Source organism: Phytophthora sojae (assembly GCF_000149755.1).
Source record: "Phytophthora sojae unplaced genomic scaffold PHYSOscaffold_10, whole genome shotgun sequence".
Taxonomy (NCBI): Eukaryota; Oomycota; class Peronosporomycetes; order Peronosporales; family Peronosporaceae; genus Phytophthora; species Phytophthora sojae.
This window is the reverse complement of record NW_009258124.1, coordinates 1,277,159-1,295,081: the sequence shown is the minus strand read 5'-3', so window position 1 is coordinate 1,295,081 and position 17,923 is coordinate 1,277,159. Positions and strand designations below refer to the sequence as shown.

At 55.2% G+C, this 17,923-nt stretch overlaps 10 protein-coding genes across 10 annotated transcripts; 6 read left to right on the top strand and 4 right to left on the bottom strand.

Moving 5' to 3' along the window:
• Positions 1 to 1,360: 1,360 nt before the first annotated feature.
• Positions 1,361 to 1,741, top strand: PHYSODRAFT_288659 (hypothetical protein; the record flags this gene model as incomplete). The annotated part of the gene is made up of 1 exon (XM_009537305.1): positions 1,361 to 1,741. The coding sequence occupies one exon, from the start codon at positions 1,361 to 1,363 to the stop codon at positions 1,739 to 1,741; it is 381 nt and encodes a 126-aa protein (XP_009535600.1).
• An 896-nt stretch (positions 1,742 to 2,637) lies between these two features.
• On the bottom strand, positions 2,638 to 3,831 carry PHYSODRAFT_305794 (hypothetical protein; the record flags this gene model as incomplete). The annotated part of the gene is made up of 1 exon (XM_009537304.1): positions 2,638 to 3,831. The coding sequence occupies one exon, from the start codon at positions 3,829 to 3,831 to the stop codon at positions 2,638 to 2,640; it is 1,194 nt and encodes a 397-aa protein (XP_009535599.1).
• A 311-nt stretch (positions 3,832 to 4,142) lies between these two features.
• PHYSODRAFT_339368 (hypothetical protein) lies at positions 4,143 to 4,571 on the top strand (the record flags this gene model as incomplete). The annotated part of the gene is made up of 1 exon (XM_009537303.1): positions 4,143 to 4,571. One exon carries the CDS (start codon positions 4,143 to 4,145, stop codon positions 4,569 to 4,571), a length of 429 nt encoding a protein of 142 aa, XP_009535598.1.
• A 644-nt stretch (positions 4,572 to 5,215) lies between these two features.
• PHYSODRAFT_466284 (hypothetical protein) lies at positions 5,216 to 5,768 on the top strand (the record flags this gene model as incomplete). The annotated part of the gene is made up of 4 exons (XM_009537302.1): positions 5,216 to 5,293; positions 5,354 to 5,438; positions 5,479 to 5,549; positions 5,670 to 5,768. Coding segments are annotated over 4 exons (333 nt in total), but the record flags the coding sequence as incomplete, so codon positions are not given.
• A 68-nt stretch (positions 5,769 to 5,836) lies between these two features.
• On the bottom strand, positions 5,837 to 7,179 carry PHYSODRAFT_564770 (hypothetical protein; the record flags this gene model as incomplete). Its single annotated transcript, XM_009537301.1, has 3 exons — positions 5,837 to 6,589; positions 6,658 to 7,024; positions 7,112 to 7,179. The coding sequence occupies 3 exons, from the start codon at positions 7,177 to 7,179 to the stop codon at positions 5,837 to 5,839; spliced, it is 1,188 nt and encodes a 395-aa protein (XP_009535596.1).
• Positions 7,180 to 7,702: 523 nt separating this feature from the next.
• Positions 7,703 to 9,454, bottom strand: PHYSODRAFT_524914 (hypothetical protein; the record flags this gene model as incomplete). The annotated part of the gene is made up of 1 exon (XM_009537300.1): positions 7,703 to 9,454. One exon carries the CDS (start codon positions 9,452 to 9,454, stop codon positions 7,703 to 7,705), a length of 1,752 nt encoding a protein of 583 aa, XP_009535595.1.
• A 1,466-nt stretch (positions 9,455 to 10,920) lies between these two features.
• PHYSODRAFT_525297 (hypothetical protein) lies at positions 10,921 to 12,155 on the top strand (the record flags this gene model as incomplete). The annotated part of the gene is made up of 3 exons (XM_009537299.1): positions 10,921 to 11,029; positions 11,158 to 11,897; positions 11,967 to 12,155. 3 exons carry the CDS (start codon positions 10,921 to 10,923, stop codon positions 12,153 to 12,155), a joined length of 1,038 nt encoding a protein of 345 aa, XP_009535594.1.
• Positions 12,156 to 12,633: 478 nt separating this feature from the next.
• PHYSODRAFT_525331 (hypothetical protein) lies at positions 12,634 to 13,812 on the top strand (the record flags this gene model as incomplete). The annotated part of the gene is made up of 3 exons (XM_009537298.1): positions 12,634 to 12,743; positions 12,871 to 13,549; positions 13,624 to 13,812. 3 exons carry the CDS (start codon positions 12,634 to 12,636, stop codon positions 13,810 to 13,812), a joined length of 978 nt encoding a protein of 325 aa, XP_009535593.1.
• A 302-nt stretch (positions 13,813 to 14,114) lies between these two features.
• On the top strand, positions 14,115 to 15,848 carry PHYSODRAFT_525951 (hypothetical protein; the record flags this gene model as incomplete). Its single annotated transcript, XM_009537297.1, has 4 exons — positions 14,115 to 14,168; positions 14,291 to 14,371; positions 14,445 to 14,677; positions 14,741 to 15,848. The coding sequence occupies 4 exons, from the start codon at positions 14,115 to 14,117 to the stop codon at positions 15,846 to 15,848; spliced, it is 1,476 nt and encodes a 491-aa protein (XP_009535592.1).
• A 229-nt stretch (positions 15,849 to 16,077) lies between these two features.
• PHYSODRAFT_252310 (hypothetical protein) lies at positions 16,078 to 16,823 on the bottom strand (the record flags this gene model as incomplete). Its single annotated transcript, XM_009537296.1, has 2 exons — positions 16,078 to 16,234; positions 16,303 to 16,823. 2 exons carry the CDS (start codon positions 16,821 to 16,823, stop codon positions 16,078 to 16,080), a joined length of 678 nt encoding a protein of 225 aa, XP_009535591.1.
• Between the last annotated feature and the right edge of the window lie 1,100 nt (positions 16,824 to 17,923).

Sequence of the window (17,923 nt, the reverse complement as noted above, 5' to 3'; positions counted from 1 at the left end):
GTAGTTGTCCTTGCCATAGTAGTCCTTGCCGTAGTAGTTTTTGCCATAGTAGTAGTCCTTGCCGTAGTAGTCCTTTCCGTAGTAGTCCTTGCCATAGTAATCCTTGCCGTGGCCGTAGCCGTAGTCGTCGCAGCCCTTGTACTCGTAGACGTCCTTGTGATGGTGGCCGTAGTCATCGTTGCCGTAGCTGTAGTCGTCCTTGCGGTCCTTGCCGTAGTCATCCTTGCCGTCGTCGTAGTCCGAGGACTCGGTGGCCTTCTTGGCGTCTTCGAGACGGCGACGGTAGTACTTGTCGTGATCGTGGTGGCGGTGCTTCTTGCGGTGATCGTGGTCGTGGTCGTGGTCGTGGCGGCGCGGGTGGTGTCCATAGTCTTTCTGGTTGGCGCCGAGGTGGCGGTGCGGCGAGAGGCCTGCAGGAGCGGCACCGGCGTCGGCCACGTGCAGCATGGAGGCGGCGACGCACAGGCTGAGCACGGCGAGGAGCTTGGAGTGCATGTTGATCGCGGAGGCCAGCTCGGGTGTGGGCTCGGTCGGTTTAGTGGTGGAGTGGCGAATTGGAAAGTGAGAGAGTGGGGGCCGCGCGGAGGCTGGATGATGGACGAAGCCATTACCACTCAGTAGTCTCTCTCACAAGGTTGAGCGAGCGCAACATCAATCCAATCACGGTTTTCAGGTTTGTTGGTGATGGTTTCAGATTTCATCGAGGAGGCCTGAAACCACCATCAGCTAGAAATGAAAACTTGTCGAGAAGGTGGCTAGATAGAAGAGGATGGGTCATATCCCTCCGTAGTATCACGTCAGGAAGCCTTGGTGCTACCCAAAATGCAATACAACCAACGTGTTAAAGCTTCAGATTTCGTTTTAGAGATACTACTAGTACTTATCTGTACTGTCCAATAGCTCGATTCGCTCCAAATACGTATCTGAACTGTTCTAAATGATATTTTAGTCATCTTCAACTTGCCCAACGCGAATCAAAGGTGGGCGATATATTGTGTCCAGCGTTTGCTGCTGCCCAGGCAGTGTCCGTAGCCATAGCCACCTCGGTACGAGTACGGTAGTCCCGTACGAAGTGCCCAAGGTGTGCTTGGTAACATAAGTTCAGGTACAGTACTTCTGTTTGACAGTGTGAATCTGTTGGCGTCAAATCGTCTTGGACCCCTTGAAAATGAACATTCGAAACAAAACCATAATCCAAACTGCTTGTCGTACCGTTGAATTTGTGGGAGGCTACCTCCAACCAAGCAATTCATTGCTCCGTATTCCCTGATTCAGCTTTCATTTCCCATTCTCTGGCGAAGGCGTATGCGGACCGCTCCAACCGCAACTCCTCGACCCGAATTTTCACGCTCTGGCAAGTATGCGCTTCCTGTACGCTTTCACGACCATATTTGTCCTCGTATTCTTAAACTGCGGCAAGGCCATGGGAGTGGGTCGATCAAGCCATGAGAAACCAAGCTTGGTTTCTACTAATCACGCGAGACTTCTGAGGGGAGGGAAACTCTCACTCATTCCTCCCGAGTACAACAATGAAGCGAGAGCGCTTGCCACCACCTCGAACGACTTCAGCCGCAAGATATTGACAGAGATGCTGGGCGACAAAACCTTGAAGGCTGCGAAATTCAACGAGTGGGCACAAAACGGATTCAAAGCAGACCACATCAGGACGCTTGTGAAGTCGTATCAAGACCATACGAAGTTGTACCTTCAGTATTTTCTGCTTCTGCACCCGCAAGCGTAAGACTCATGAAAAAAGTGTGAGCGCTGAACTTAGGTATTGAACTTCATTTGATTTCCTTGAATGAGGTCACGCAGAATGCTCGTGTTTTATTAAGTTTTAGCCAATGATCGCCAAATCAACGATTTGTACGCAGTTGCTGCGTGTATCCTAGCTCGCGCTGCTCAAGTTTGGCCAGTTCAGATCTTGCGGCGTCTTCCCAAATGCCAACCTCCGTACGGTTCCATCTCCTAAAATTGCCTTGTCGCTCAAGCATTTGTGCTGGTCTGAAAACTGAAGCTTGTCCAGATCTGCACAATCGGTGTATGTCTCACAGATAATACACGGACTTATGCTCGAAGATTTCTTGTATATACGAAAAGTCTCGATTGATTCTTGTCTCGCCAAAGCTCGCTGCTCATTGACAAGACGCTGAGTGGCAATACGTCGAAGGCTGTTGCTGCTCTTTACTGCTTGTAATGGAACCGCAATTTCGTCCTTCTTGATACTCGATAGGTGACGCTCCAATTTCCGGTGCATATCATTTCGCAGCACTTTGGACAACTCGGCATCGACCACCAGCGAAGCCTTCTCCTCAGCAGCGGCAACAACCTCAGCTGCTTCTCGAGCTCTAGCGAGATTCCGTTCGAACAGGTCTTGTCTCATTTTGACCAAGGACTCGCATTGATTTTCCCATACTACTATATTCACCACTCGTAATAACACGCTGTGGATTTCCATTTCTTCTCGTAACTTTTTAACTCTTTGACGAGCTTTCCAACCACGGTATACCCGCCCGATCGACCTCGAACTCCGGTCACGTTGTTTCTTCCATACCTACAACTTCCACGACCTCTGTAGCACTTCAGCGGCTCGATTCCACCGTACAAATAGACGCCACGCGCTCCAGATCTTGTGTTTCATCTTGAGTCACTGCTGTACGAGGTGGCAACGTATTTTTTCGTGCTGAGTACGCCAGACTTGCCACTGTTCGAATGCATCTTCCGTCGCGCAATGTGCTTGAGTTGTCTTCGGAATAATTTTTGCGCCTCCACGTTCTCTCGCCATTGATAGAAGCGTGTTTCGAGGTCTTTCGCCAAGGCTAAACGCATTTTCTCACGAAGATGATACATTCGCACAGTGTAACGACGCCAGGCGTGGAGGGCGATTGCTACACGAAGCAGCTGAAGACGCTGGAACAACGCGGTGGCTTGGCGTTGCTGGTGGAAGCTGTGTACTATCGACTCCAGACCTTCTGCAACACTGTTCGAGCTCACTTCACGAGCCAAATAAGCAATCCAATATTGTCGCAACGCGGCCACTCGTTTAGGAGCCCAACGTTGCAGTCGACGAGCGCTAACGTCCACGAGCAGTCGATAGATACGACCATGAGTTCCAGGAGGGCAGCAGCAGTAGAGTAAAGCGTCGAGCGGGCCGTACAAGCTGGCCAGATATAAGTACTCTGCGTAGTCAACTTCCCCGGAAATCGCAGCTTTCTCGGTTCGAAGAGCGACTTCATTCTGACGCGTAACTTCTTCCTGTTTCTCGAGTAAAGCTCGCTGCTTGTGCTCTTCGGTCGCGCGCCATTGAGCTTCTAATTGCTTCTTCGGGGAGTACCGCATGGAAAATCCCCATAATTCGCGCGCATCCGGATCTTCACTGTATGCTTCACGCACAACAGTTTGGTACTTGGCTCTCTCTTCATTTGTCTTCTTCGGTGACTTACGGACGTTCTTCTTTCGTAGCGCTTGGACTGTTGGAGAAATAGGAAAGTTAACCTTAGTAGAATCTGGCTGCGGAGGTGGTACAATCTTGCGTTTCGGAGGAGATTTTCTTGGTTTTCGTTGGCGACAAACAGGTTCAGCATACGGCAGCGCATTTCGACTGAGAGCGGCGAAGCGAACGTGTCTTCGGGGCTCGTACGAATGCTCCTCGTCGGGAAACAAACTACTCGCAGCTTTGATGCGGTTTGATTGCTCTCGAGAGCTGATCATTACTCCTCCGCCATGCAGGCCGACGATCATCGGACTGGAAAGGCGTCGAGTCGCTTCAATGGGCAACGATGACGCATTTTGGTCAGCATGAACCTTCGAAGACGCCGTCTCGACGTGCATACGCACTCCTGAATGGCAACAGACCAACAGCAGTTGGCACCTATTTTTGATAAATACCTAAGAGAATTCGATAAGGTTTTCTTAGCATCTAATTAAAATTAAATGCTAAGAAAACCTTATCGAAAGCGAGTGGTCATCGGGCCAACAACATACTAGTAGCTAAGAAAAAAAAGATAACACAATTATTGTATTAGAGGCACACTATCACCGAGGATGAGTCATAGCTGGGTCAGAGTATGAAGTTTGGTGGGTCCCACACTGTTTGGTTGGTCATTTCCAGAATAGCCTGTCCCAAGAGTGAAGAGGAAGAGATGGAGCTCGTGGAGGACGACCAAGTGCTGGAGGCCGCGATGTCCCTACTGGACGAATGCGGTAGTGTCAACAAGGCCCGAGCTAAGGAGGCGGCGGCCGTGAAGAAGACCTCTCCCAAGATGACAAAGAAGCGGAACTACAATCCCAACCGCGCTCGGGAGGCGCAATCCAAGGAGCTCCAGGAGTTGCGCGCGCAGGTCCCGCTACTGGAGAAGCGTCTCAAGATGCTGCGGCTTGAGATAGAGAACACCGACCCGAACGCCATGACGGTGGGGAAGCAGCAGACGATGGAGCTGTGGAAGAAGATGGCCATGCACCAGCGCCAAACTCGGATGAGCTCGGAAGAGGAGAACCGACGACTACGCCAGCTCATTCAAGAGCACAACGAAATCACGACGCGCAACATCTCCACACTAGGCACTGCCTAGTAGGCAGAGCAACGTCGAGGTACGAGTTTATCATTTGATTTTTTAGGAAGAATCTCAAATGGGTCGTATACAGAACGGACCTGGTATTTTATATGAGTTTTTGTATGCTTTTGGTCAGAGGAAAACACATGTTCTAGCGGAAGCGAGCGGTTGCGACCCGCGCGAAGCAGGGCCCAGCGCCGAGCATTCCGGCGAGCGGACACGTTGCCGCAACTCGGAGTTAGTTTTCTTTATGCGGGGGTCTGGGGGGTACAACCCCCAGAATGCCTAGAATGCATGAAACCCGACCACAGATCAGGTCCTTTCTGTATCTGACCACAACGATAGGTTACCGATTTTTATATGTTTTAGAATTTTTTATCTTGCTGATGACGTCGTTTTGACATGGTGAACAGACAATTGAGCGACTGCCAGACCCTTTTCCTTGCAAACGTCAGTATCCCGTGCCAATGGGTATCAACGACAGCGCGCTCTTTCGAGACATGGCTGGGACGATTGACTTTGTGCACCGGCAAGTGCTCCGAGTGTTCTCGCTCACAGTTCCTGGAACAATTACGGACGTGACGCTGTTCCCTAACGCGAAGAACGCCCACCCGCGGTTGTTCGCGGACAGAGTGTTCCCGTACAGCGTGGAATTGACGGGGGATGCAGCCTGGCAGTACTTTGCGCACTCATTTCGGCGGCCAACGACGCGATACTACTACCACACGGAAACTACTCAGGTACAGTCTAGTTAAAGCTTCTTAGGTGTTGTGTGAATATGGTACTGACACTTCGTGTAGCCTTTTGGGATTGTACGTGACGATACCATCGTCGAAAGTTTTGGCGAGGAGCATCTCTTCAACTTCAAGGTGAAGCAAATCGTTCGTCGCTACGAGGTTGCGGCGCGTTATGGTCGCTTGGCGAGCGATCCTTACTCCGGATATCTTCAAGGGCGAGAATATCGATGGAGTTCAATTCGAGGAGAAGGGCGCGCTCGTCGTGCAGCCGTATAAGCAGCAATCGCTCGGGTCGAACCAACCCGCCTCCATCGTCCACACATGGCAAACGATCACCGGAGACATCAATGATATTGCTGCCGAGGGCGACCGGAAGAAGCTCGTCCAGGACATGACGGAGCTCGTGCTTCGTGGCTGCCTCCCGAGTCGAGCGCTCGACTTTATGGATCGGACATTACGCGATCAATTCCCACAGCAGTTTACATGATGAAATTCTTGGCCACAATTAACACAATACATGGAGAATTGTCAACAGTACTGTACGCGTCACACTGAAAAGTGTGTGTCGTTCCCTCTAGACTGCTCAATCAGCATATTTTCGATCATCTGCACGGTGCTTGCCGAGGATGATCCGCCCAATACAAAATCTGTCAGGTCCTGCACAAACTGCGGACTGGTGTCTGACGTGCTAGCCAGCGTTTCTGGGGTAATGACGTGCCAGATACGTAGCTTTGTAAAGTCGCTCGTGAGCGTGTGGGGCTTCGTAGGCGGCTGTCGAATGACCATCGACCCTTTCTCAATGAAGCGGAAGCCCTGCAACTTCTTGCCCTGAAACTCCGCCGGGTCAATGTACGACCTCCAGGCCAGCACAATCCTGTCCGCCTCCACATATCGTCGAAAGACCTGTTTGATCTGGAAGTCCGCCATCCTCTCGGGCGCGTTGATCTCCACGCCGAAGCTCTCCCCGACCGAGTCGTCGTGCACCACCTCGCCGGTGCCATCTAACCGCCTCTCTCGACTGTACGAGAAGCTGTACTTGTCGTGGTGGAACGTGTGCGCCAGACACTTCCACGCCGCGTCGGCCGTCGTATGCAGATCAAAGGGCAGCGTTTTATCTCCAAACACGCCAATACACTGGCCCTCCCCAGCGTCCACTCGGTAGAACACCCTCGCCGCTTCTTGGTACACCTCGTCCACCCCAATCTCCAACTCCTGGAAAATATCTTGATCCGACAACTCCAACGGCACGCCATGCACTCTTCTCGTCCTCTTCTCCTGTGTCACGTTCGTCTCCATCACCTGTAGCACAGAAATATTATAAAATATTAGTAAAAAGGCTTAAAAAATGTAAAAAAGGTATTTCCCACCCTCCGAGCCACGCGCGTGTTGAGCGCGCGCTGCAGCATCTCGCGCAGCTTCTTCTGGTCCTCGAGCGCGCACTTGAGGCGGCTGTTCTCGCGCTCCGAGGCCAGGCGCTGGTCCAGCTGGCGCGTGGCCAGGTCCTTCCAGACGCTGGTGAGCGCCGTGGAGCCGCTGCCCAGGCCCGCCGTGGCGTCGCGCAGCTGCGCGCGCTGCTCCGCCGCCTCCTTGACGGCGCTGAGCTGCGTCTCCAGGCCCTTGACGCACGTGCGCAGGAACTGGACCTCGCGCCGCCGCATCTCGCGCGCGCCGTTGCGGTGCTTGCTCGTGGTCTTGGTGATGGGGTGCGCCGCCTCGAAGGCCGCCCACGCTGCGCTCTCCAGCACGCGCGCGGAGCAGGCGCCGTGCTTCTTGGCTCGGTGCGCGTGCGGGCCCGGGGGCTCTGCGAAGGCGGCGTTGTACTCGTCCAGTAGCGCCAGCACCTCCGAGAAGGTCTCGTCGTCGTCGGCCTCGAGCAGCTGGAAGGCCATGGCACGGCGACGACTTTTTGCCAATTGATGCGCGAGTTGGACTGGAGTCTGCGACAGTGGGCGTCATGTTTAACATCCCTTGAAATGGCTACCGGGAAGCATGTTTGATAATGAGCCGGTGCTCCTCGCGTGCGCTCTGGTTGGCCTTGCGTGAGAGGAGGTATCCATGTCCAACGTTGTAAGCCAGCTCCTGCTCTGACCTCGTCTACTATGAGTACTCTTCGCATCCTGTACTTACGTTGGCGCACGTGGAGTGGCCAGATCATCTAAGACTACTAGGTAGTCGACATTCGGAGGATTTGAAGAGGGCAGTTGAAGCTGCTCGAGGAGAGACTTACTTACGTGCGTACGTACTTACTTGATCATTTTCAATGGTTGTTACTTCTACTTCGTAACTACAAGGTTGGGTTGGTTAAGGGGGCAAGTGGATGGCGCCATCACGGTCGAAGGGCCTTCACTTCGGCCCTCCGAGACGCCAATCCACGACAATATTGTATACTTTGCTTGCGTTCATGCTGGTGGGTCATGCGCAACGCTGGAAAAGTTCGTTCACAGCCAACTCGGAGCGCATCGACAGAGCGGAGGCCACGGGTCGGAGCGCGCTGGTGCCGCGAGAAGAGGCGGCCAATTGGGCCAGCAGGTGGGCCTGCAGGTATCCGTCCGAGGATCGCTCGCGGTTGTGCATGGGCGACGGGAACCGCCAGCGCTTGGGGTCGGCCTCGATCTCCTCGCGCGCGACGTCGCGGGCGCTGGTGGCGACCATGGACTGGTGCACGCACACGTTGCAGAGTGTCACCTCCCGCTGGATCACGTGAGTGGTGAGACGATCGTCGCGACGCGGGTCGGTCACGCAGCTGATGACGGTCTTCTTCAGGCGGCAGGACGAGCACACATACCGCCAGCACAACTGGCACGTGGTCGCCGGCTTCTTCTTGTTCCCGTGGGCGCTGAACCACGGACCGCGCTTCTTGCAGGTGACGCACAGCTTGCTGTCGGTTGCTGACCCAGCAGCAGCGGCCGCAGCGGAGACCGTCACGGTGAGAGACCCGTGTCGAGCCTTCTGTGAAGGGAGCGATCGGGTAAGACCCGCCAAGCTGGTCTGCTGAGCGACGTACCCCATCAACTGCTGGACGGGTGGCTGGCGCTGCGATAGCATCCACGCGAGCTTCTTCATACGGCCGCAGAGCACAACGTTCCCCGTTGCAGCCATAGATTGAGTGGTGGATCGGACTGCTGCGTTTCCGCCGCTCAGACAAGCACGGGCGAACACCTCAACTGATCCGCGGCACGGACCTTCAGCAGCGTCGATGGTGGTGGCGTCACCGTCACGGAAGAGTGTGCATGTCGACATGTTTCCTCGACGGACGTTGTGGCGGATGTGCGTCTGAGGGAAGTGCACCGAGTGACGCAGCTGGAAACCGATACGGTCTCCATTAGCCAGCGTCGTGGTCCCCGTAGCTTCCAAGAAGATTAGATCCTCTCGTGTGCTTGCGCCTGGGAGCGTCACGGGGTAGTGCAGCGGGTGGTACCGGAGGTGGTCGATTGTCGGGCCTTCCTGCTCGACCCACTTGATCGTCAACGACCGGAACGGATCCGCGGTTGTTGGTGTGGTGATCGTGGCCAGCACTGCGCCGTCCGTGATGTTTTCGCGTTCGTATGCGCTCTTGACGCGCATCGCGTCCGCGGAAGCTCCAATCGCGCCGAACATCGCGTCGTCCAGTGAGCCTGGGACGGACCCCACGAGCTGAAGAACCGGCAACTCGACGCCCATCAGCGTCGTGGCTCCCGCGGCAATGTCGGAGCTGTTGTTGCTGCTGATCGTGGTGGACCTGCTATCGGAGCTGTTGGTGCTGCTGTAGTTACTCGTAAAGCTGCCTGTTCGGCGGCTGAAGAAGCTTGAGACGCTGCTGCAACTGCTGTCACGACTGCCGATGCTGGGCGTGTACGTGTCGGCGTCGGAGAACTCGGCTGTTTCGGAACTGCGATATCGGAAGCTACGCAGTCGCATGTGGCGGCGCATGCGGCGCTCCACGTCCTTCCGTCGGCGCTGGAGGAACACGCGCAGGTCGCGCTCGTGCTTGATGCACTTCCAGTGGTTGCCGTCTACCTTTCGACGGTCCTGCTCGATGAACTTCTCGTACTGGACAACGGTGTTCTGCACGAAGATCCGAGCAACGGCCTCGAGTTGCGCTTCATCTTCCGCTGCTAGCTGCAGTGGAGCGAATGGGTTCTTGAACTCTGGGGATTTCGATGACTTGTGGTGGTGGATATGCATCGCGTCGCGCGTGACCGACCTTCCTGTTGGGCCTGTTGCTGCGATGAGTGTACACAACCTGCGGCGTGCAAGGTCAAATCTCGAATGAGGTGTTGGCGTTGGCGGTGGAGTTCTGAGGCGAGCCTGTGTCCTTTGAAGCTGAAACGCTGCCCCCCAACGTGCCGAGGCTGGGGCTTGGCTCAAGATAGTCCTGCAAACAGTGTGGAGGTTTGCAACGGCCCCCAGCGTTGCGCTTTATCAACGCCACTCTCCGAGCCCCGTGAAGGCTGTCGCATGGTGCAAGTGGAGCGAGCAACGGCGCCGTTTGGTGCTTATGGCCAGCACAGGAAAGCCGCTACGGTGGTGGTGGCCCCTTGGCGCTGATCTGTCCGTGGCGAGGCTAACGATTGTGGGGAGATCAGTTCTCTCAACCGCCGAGGACGTCGCGAAAGGCGCGGAGAATCCAGCCTCGCCCTGGCATGTTTGACCAGCCACTGAAACTCGCGCGCGCGCTCATTGGCGCTGCAAGGGGCAAGTGCGGGGCAAGTGCAGGTATGCTACGTCAGTCGAGCAAAATGCCCGGAAGGAAGCAGCTTGCTCGGTAGTTCTGCGTTCAGCGGCGGAACCACGTCATAGTCGTTTTGAAACGACCAGCGAAGGGGTACGCCCAACATGGCTACATCATTCATATCATACGAAGTTGAAGTGAGTGACGATGCAACCGCTGTGGACGAGAAAATCTTTGCAGCATTAGTACGGATGGTCCGCCCTCGGTCCGTGGGTCCCCCCACCGCTCTTATTCTTCTAGGCGCGCTGCTGTGCCGTGCTCTCCAGCGTTTGGAGTTACGAGGGCCTCACAGACAGTGGCGTAGGTGGCCCTCGGTACCAAGCCCCTCGCCTTGTTTGTTGATGGTCGGACCGTGCTCAACCTTAGCTGCACCCAACGAGGTCTCACCCCGTCCCCTTTCGTCATAGATGGCCATCGTTTCTCGCTTCTTGGAACGAAATCGTGGATATCGCAAGCAAAAGAACCCACCAGACTGCTAGTCGAGCACCGGAGGCCAGCACGGAACGAGGGGGGGAACATGTTGCTCGCGGTGACGCCCGCACGCCGGGGCCAAAGAGTCGTCTGGCGCACGCGCGACAACTTCAAGCACGGCGACACTTGACTCAAAACGTCATGCTGCCCCCCTAGCGCAAGAATGCGACGAAGCAGACTTCAGTGATCGACAGCCAACCGTTTCTCCTAAGGCTCAAAAAGTATCTTTTGGACGGGGGGGGGGGGTAAGAATCTAAAATGCATCAATTGATCCGCCGTCATGTAACACCTCGAGCCACGAATTCATTGACCACAATACCCCTGCAACTGCAACACGGATAAGCTTCAAGTGTTTTTTTTAACCAATTAGATGCAACAAGCAACGTTGTTTATTCCCGTTGACGGCACAGATTCCAAGAGACCCTTCGCCCCCCTTAGGTGACCCCCGATGACCACCAAGGCTTTCGTGGCGACGTCCAGCAAGGGCGCGTTCCAGCGCGAGGCCTCGAGGTTCCGCAGCTGGGTCGAGCGCAACAGCAGCGCCGTCTTCCCCGCTGGTTAGCTTACTTACTAACTTCCTTCCTATCAAACGATCCTTCCTCAACAAAATTTCATATCCGTCCGTTATGTGAGACTCTCGCACGACCGATTAATGCGATGCCTCTGTGGATTGAGTATCTTTTAGAGCAGCACCGCTATCACCTGTACGTCTCACTGGCGTGTCCGTGGGCCTCGCGCTGTCTCGGAGCCTTGTACCTCAAGGGTTTGGATGGTATCATCGGATTGTCGGTGGTGCACCCAGTGTTCCAACGCACTCGACCGATTGACGACAACGACTCGCACTGTGGCTGGGCCTTTGCCGACCCCGCTACAACGCTGGCGTTGAAGGGACCGTCGGGGCTTGGCGCGTACTCGTCCAAGGGCTGCATCCCCGACACCGTGAACAACGCAAAGTTCGTCCGTGACCTCTACGACTTGTGCGCTTCTGAGCCGACACGCTACACGGTGCCGCTGTTGTGGGACAAGAAGGCGAAGACGATCGTGTCGAATGAGTCGGCGGATATCGTGCGCATGTTCAACAGTGAGTTCGAGGACTTGGTGCCGTCCAAGCTGGATTTGTACCCGGAAGAGCTCCGATCCGAGATCGACCACCTCAACGAGTGGGTGTACAACGACGTCAGCAATGGAGTCTACAAGTGCGGATTTGCTGCGTCACAGGACGCGTACGATGAGGCGGTGACGAAGTTGTTCGATGGTCTGGATCGCGCGGAGGAGATCCTGGCTGCTCACCGCTTTCTGGTCGGAGATCGGTTCACAGAAGCCGACTTGCGCCTCTTTACGACGCTCATCCGCTTCGACGAGGTGTACGCGGTGCACTTCAAGGCCAACAAGAAACTTATCGAGCAGTATCCAAACCTCAACAACGTGCGTGGCTTATTGATTTTATTGGTTGAGTCGAGTCGAGGTGCTAACTCTCTGTTTGTATTTGCTCAGTACGTCCGCGAAATCTACCAAATGCCGCCGATCACCAAGAGTGTTGATATCCAGCAGATCAAACTGCACTACTACGCGTCCCACACCCACTTGAATCCGTTCGGTATCGTTCCTGCGGGGCCTGGCGTCGATTTCACGCGCCCACACGACCGGAACCGCTTCAAGAATGCTGCTCTCCCGAGTTTTTAAGCTCATGGTCACACGAAGGGGACTGCCGGTTTCGTGAATTGGGAACAGGATTGCTGCCGATAGCTGAATGTGGTGCCAGCAGCAAGTTCCGGGTATTGTACCTTGACCGGTCTTATATCAACGAAACTTATGCATCAAGGAACTCATTGTGTTTGTTTGTTGCAAGCTGTTCTCCCTAACTTCTTGGTTTACGTTGTGTAATACGTCGTAATCCAGTTCTTGCCTCAACGTGATGACCACGAGCGAAAATAGGCAAAATACAAGCCCAACGGCACGGACGAGTACTGGTCGAGTACTGGTCGATGATGCGCCCGTAAATGTTTACCACATCGCTATTTCTGATGCAAAAACTACCGGATGAAGTATTCCGTAGTGGGATGGTGGAAGTGGAGCAAGTCGCAACGGAAGGATCATTCTGCATTTCGCAATCTACCTCCAAGCAACATTGCCAAGACCTCTCAAGCCACAAACAAAAGCCATGTCGGTCAAGGGCTTTGTTTTCAAAACGGCAAAGGCGCAGAACAAGCCTGCGAGCAAATTCCGCAACTTCATCGAGCGCAGCAGCAACGCCGCATTTCCTGCTGGTAAGTTGCACAGAATTTGCAGTAGACCATCACACACATATATTGATCTTTTTGTGTTGCCTCCTTGAAGAGAAAGACCGGTATCACCTGTACATCTCATACGCGTGCCCATAGGCGTCTCGCTGTCTGAGCGCTCTGTACCTGAAAGGCTTGGACGACATCGTTGGGCTCTCTGTGGTTCACCCGTTGATGCAGCGAACGCGGCCGGACGACGAAGAGGACACGCACTCTGGGTGGACTTTTGTGGACCCTGCGACTACTCCTTCTCTCACTGGACCAACGGGTTTCGGGACTTACTCGTCCAAGGACTGCACCCCCGACACGGTCAACAATGCGCGCTTCGTTCGGGACCTGTACGAGAAGTGCACTTCGGAGAAAACGGCCTACTCGGTGCCTTTGCTCTGGGACAAGAAGAACAACACTATCGTCTCCAACGACTCCGCGGACATCGTGCGTATGTTCAACAGCGCGTTCAATGACCTGGTGCCTTCCAAGCTAGACCTGTACCCTGAGGAGTTCCGTTCGGAGATCGACGAGGTCAACGACTGGATCTACAACGACGTCAGCCACGGCGTCTACAAGTGCGGGTTCGCTGGCACGCAGGAGCTCTACGACGCCGCCGTCGCCAACGTTTTCGCCGGTCTGGACCGCGCCGAGAAGATTTTGTCGGAGCACCGCTACCTCGTCGGCGACCGGTTCACGGAAGCTGACCTCAAGTTGTTCCCGACGCTCGTCCGCTTCGACGAGGTGTACGCCGTGCACTTCAAAGCCAACAAGAAGCTCATCGAACAGTATCCGAACCTCAGCAACGTACGTACCTCACTCTTGATATTGTACACGTCGACTATACTATTGACTAACTGGAACCTCTTGTGAATGAGCAGTACGCCCGGGACATCTACCAGTTGCCTCGCATGGCGAAGACCGTGAATATGCAGCACATCAAGATCCACTACTACGGATCACACACCCACTTGAACCCGTTCGGAATCATCCCAGCAGGCCCCAACGTTGGCATTACTCGTCCTCACGACCGCGACCGATTCACGAACGCAATTCTGCCTGCGATCTAAGCTTTCAGTACTCGAGAAGATACATTTTTTTGGTCTTCATGACACTAGGATCACTTGCAAATACACTTTGCAATTTACCTGTTGCGCTACTACACTTTGCAATTATTAATGCCTGTTGCGCTGCAGACCGGTTGTATACTTAAGTAAGGCCGTTTACCTTACCGCGGGCTGCACACTCTCATACACGTGGAAGCTGATCCGAAAATAATACCGAAATTAGTCACATACAAACCTCAAGTGGACTGCAGCCACTTTAGGATTTCAACGCGTCGAAAGCCGAGCCGGAGGATAACCAAGGAGTCATGCGCGTCGTGGGGCTCGTAGCGACCGTCATCTGCGTGCTCTGCGCCGTCAACGTACGTGACCATTGCGCGCGCATCCAACGCGGCTCCTCGCGCTGTTTAACTCGATCTACACGTCGAGATATCTGCAATTCCTGCACCAAACGCTAAATAATGATCTAAATTCTGCAATTCAGCACGCGGAGGCGGGTCAGGACAACGTGGCCAAGGTGCGCGTGGCGGCGGACAATGCGTTCGCCGGCGGAGACATGAAGACGGTGCGGATACCAGCAGAATTCTGCTCTTTAGGGCAGAATTAGGCTAATATTTGTGCTCTTTGCGTGTTTGCAGGCCATCTCGCTGCTGTCCAAGCTCATTGAGCTGGAGCCCAAGAACGAGCGCAACTTCTACAAGCGCTTCCGCGCGTACCTGAGCGAGCGCAAGTACTCGCACGCGCTGACGGACCTGTCGTCGTCGCTGGACGTGAACCCCAAGTACAAGCAGGGCATGCTGCAGCGCGGCAAGCTGCTCATGATGCTGGGACAGTGTGCTGAGGCCTCGCAGGACTTCCAGAACCTCGTCGAGTAAGCTGCACACGCTGCAGAGTATTTTTTTACGTAGCTGCTGACACTTTTAATTTTTTTTAGGTTGTATCCGAAGGATACGGCGGGTGCTGAGCAGCTGGACAAGAGCAGGGAGTGCGCGGCTTACATCGACGAAGCGGAGCGTGCTCACAGCCGCGGAGACTACCAGTCGGCGTACACGTACTTGACCCAGGTGCTGGAAGGCTCGGCCATCTCGAGCGTTCCGCTGCTGCTGGAGCGCGCGCAGCTGAGCGTGTCGCTGCAGAACCCGTACGATGCCATTGCTGACCTCGGCACGATCCTCAAGCTGGAACCGTCGAACCTGATCGCGCTGCAGATGCGTGGCGAGGTGCTGTACTCGCTCGGAGACAAGCAGTCGCTGGAGGCGGCGCAGTCGCACTACCGACAGGGTCTGCACTCGGATCCTGAGCACAAGGGCATCAAGACGCTGTACAGGAGACTGAAGAAGGTGCTGAAGTACGTGAGCCGAGCGGAGGAGGCGATGCAGCGTGGCGCACATGCTGAAGCCGTGGAAGACTGGCAGGCGGCATTGGAGGTGGACCCGGACCACGCGGTCATGAACAAAGACTTCTACCTGCAGCTGTGTACGAGCGAGCTGCATCTGAAGCACTTCTCGGAGGCTCGTGACGCTTGTGAGAAGGCTGTGAATATCGACGATAACTTCGCTCAGGCATTCGCCAAGCTGAGCGAGGCGCAGATTGGGCTCGAGCTGTACGAAGATGCTGTACGGTCAGCCAAGCGAGCTCACGAGCTGGACGACTCTAGTCGCGACTTTAAGGAGAAGGTGGCTCAGGCCGAAGCTGCCCTCAAGCAGAGCAAGACCAAGAACTACTACAAGATCCTGGGCGTGGCACGCAACTCGGAGGCCAAGGAGATCAAGAAGGCGTACCGAAAACAGGCCCTGGAATGGCACCCGGACAAGCACACGGACAAGGATGAAGCAGAGCGCGAGGCGGTGGAGAAGCGCTTCCACGATATCGCCGAGGCCTACGAGATCCTGTCGAACGAGGAGACGCGCGCAATGTACGACCGCGGCGAGGACGTCTCAGGTAACCCGCAGCAGCAACAGCAGCACCGCGGCAACCCCTTCAGCAACGCCCACTTCTTCCAGCAGGGTGCACGCACCTTCCACTTCAACTTCGGAGGCTAGATAGAGCAACCATGTCTGCTGGCGTGTAACAGAGAGGCGTATGTGCAATGAACCAGAGCACACGAGAAGGAAAAAATCCAAGCAGAGAGAGAGAGAGGAGATGAAGCTGTCACAAAAGAAGCCAATGTCAACAATTCGTGTCGAGTGCTGGACAGATACACACACAGCAGCAACAAAAGGTTCAATGCCCCCAACTGCTGGCAGTAGATAGGTTAGTGTAGCAGATAGATCACTTGATCTCCTCCTGTAGCCCTGCCTGCAGCGCGTCCTTGAGCATCTCGAGCGTCTCGACCTTGGCGGCCGCCTGCTCGCTCTCGTCCCGGCACTTCTCCAGCTGCTTCTTGGTGAACAGCTCCGGGTTCGATCCGTCCTCCGCGTCCATCATCCTACAGTCACAAGCCACAACACCAGCATCAGTCCCTTTGCACCCCACTACTCCGCTACGACCACGTACTTGAGCACTTCCAGCGGAATGTCGGCGTGGAACTCGGCCGCCGCCGCGTCCGCCGCCTTGAGCAGCTCCACGTAGTGCGCGGCCTTGTCGCTGAGGAAGCCCAGCTGGTCCGGCCGGAAGTCCGCCACGCCGTCCGAGAGCTGGTCCAGCGTGCGCACGACGTCCACGAGCGTCTCCAGCAGCTTGGGCGGCAGGTGCTTCACCACGTCGTCGCGGGGCAGCGCCGGGCCCTGGCCGAAGGCGGCGGCGGCCGCGCGGCCCACGGGCACCAGCTGCGGCTTGGCGGCTCGCGCGCGCCCCGCCCCCGAGGCGGTGGACGGTGTCTTGGGCCGCGGAGGGGACCCGCTGGGTGTGAAGGGCGCCACGTACGGACTGGCGCCCACCTGCGCGCGGCGCTCCTGCGACCCGCCGGCGGCTGCGCCTGACGGCGTGGGCTGCGCGGAGCCCGCCGCGGCCGCGCTTGAGCCTCCGGAGGGCGGCAGATCCGCCAGGAACTGCTCCTCGGCTTCCACGTCGTCCATTATTACGGCGGTTTTGGTGGAAGAGACCAAAATGTAAGAAAAAAAAACTTTTCACTTTTATTTACCGAGAATCAAGAATGTATAGCTTGTATATTATAGTTTTGGACCCCAGTAAGAAGAGGAACATCTCTTCATGTCGAAGATGGCGGCGATGAACGAGATCGAGTTGTTGTGCAGGGTGTTCAGTCGAGTCGAGCGATAGCGGTTCGGATCAAGACGACGCTCGATAGGGACGTGAACAGCGTGCGGAATGTGCTTGCGCGAGAGCTGCTCGCGAAGCCTCATGAATTGCGGGTCTTACTTGGCGAAGAAGGATGGCGAATGGCTACATGATAGCGAAGAACTGGAGAAACAATTGTTGCGCGGGCCAGAGGATGGCAAGATCGAGTTTCAAGAAAATGCCCGCACAACTACTGTCGACGCTGTTTGCCCATGCTATGGGGGACTCATCCACGTACTGAAGCTTCCAGAACATCGCTTGAGGTGGCAGAATGGGGACGATGAAGCGCCTTTGATGACACTAAAGGAGAACTTCCATGAGAGAGGGCTACTGCCCAATAGAGGTGACTTCTTGAATTTATTCGAGTGGAACGAGGGCGATTGCGGAGAAGTGAAGAACATTCAAGCGATGGGGGACATTGTGGGGTTTACCGGCCCTCGGCTCTACATGCGGAAGGAGATTGCTTGCGTGTTGGCGAATTTCAAGAAGTTTTTACACAACGACCCCGAGAGTTACAAGCAGTTAATCTTCGTGGGGAGCTCAGGAACAGATAAGAGTTGCCCATCTGCTTGTACTTGACCATCGAAAGGAAGGTGCCAGTTTTGTGGCACCGCAGGGTCTTCGGTGGAGGCGCAACACCAGTGACGCGTTTGTTTGACCAAGGCAAGTGGAGCGATATGGATGACTACAAATCCCTGTTCTATCGACGCAGCGGGGCTAACCAGAATCGTTGCTGGTTTTGTCACGACGGTAGGCAATCGATAGTCAAAACTGGTCCAACCTGTACACAAATACAAGTACTATCCGATAGCAGCTTCTGGTGACTTCGAATTAAAAGGTGAAGGAGGCAATTTACAGGAGATCTGCCTGGTGCCGTATT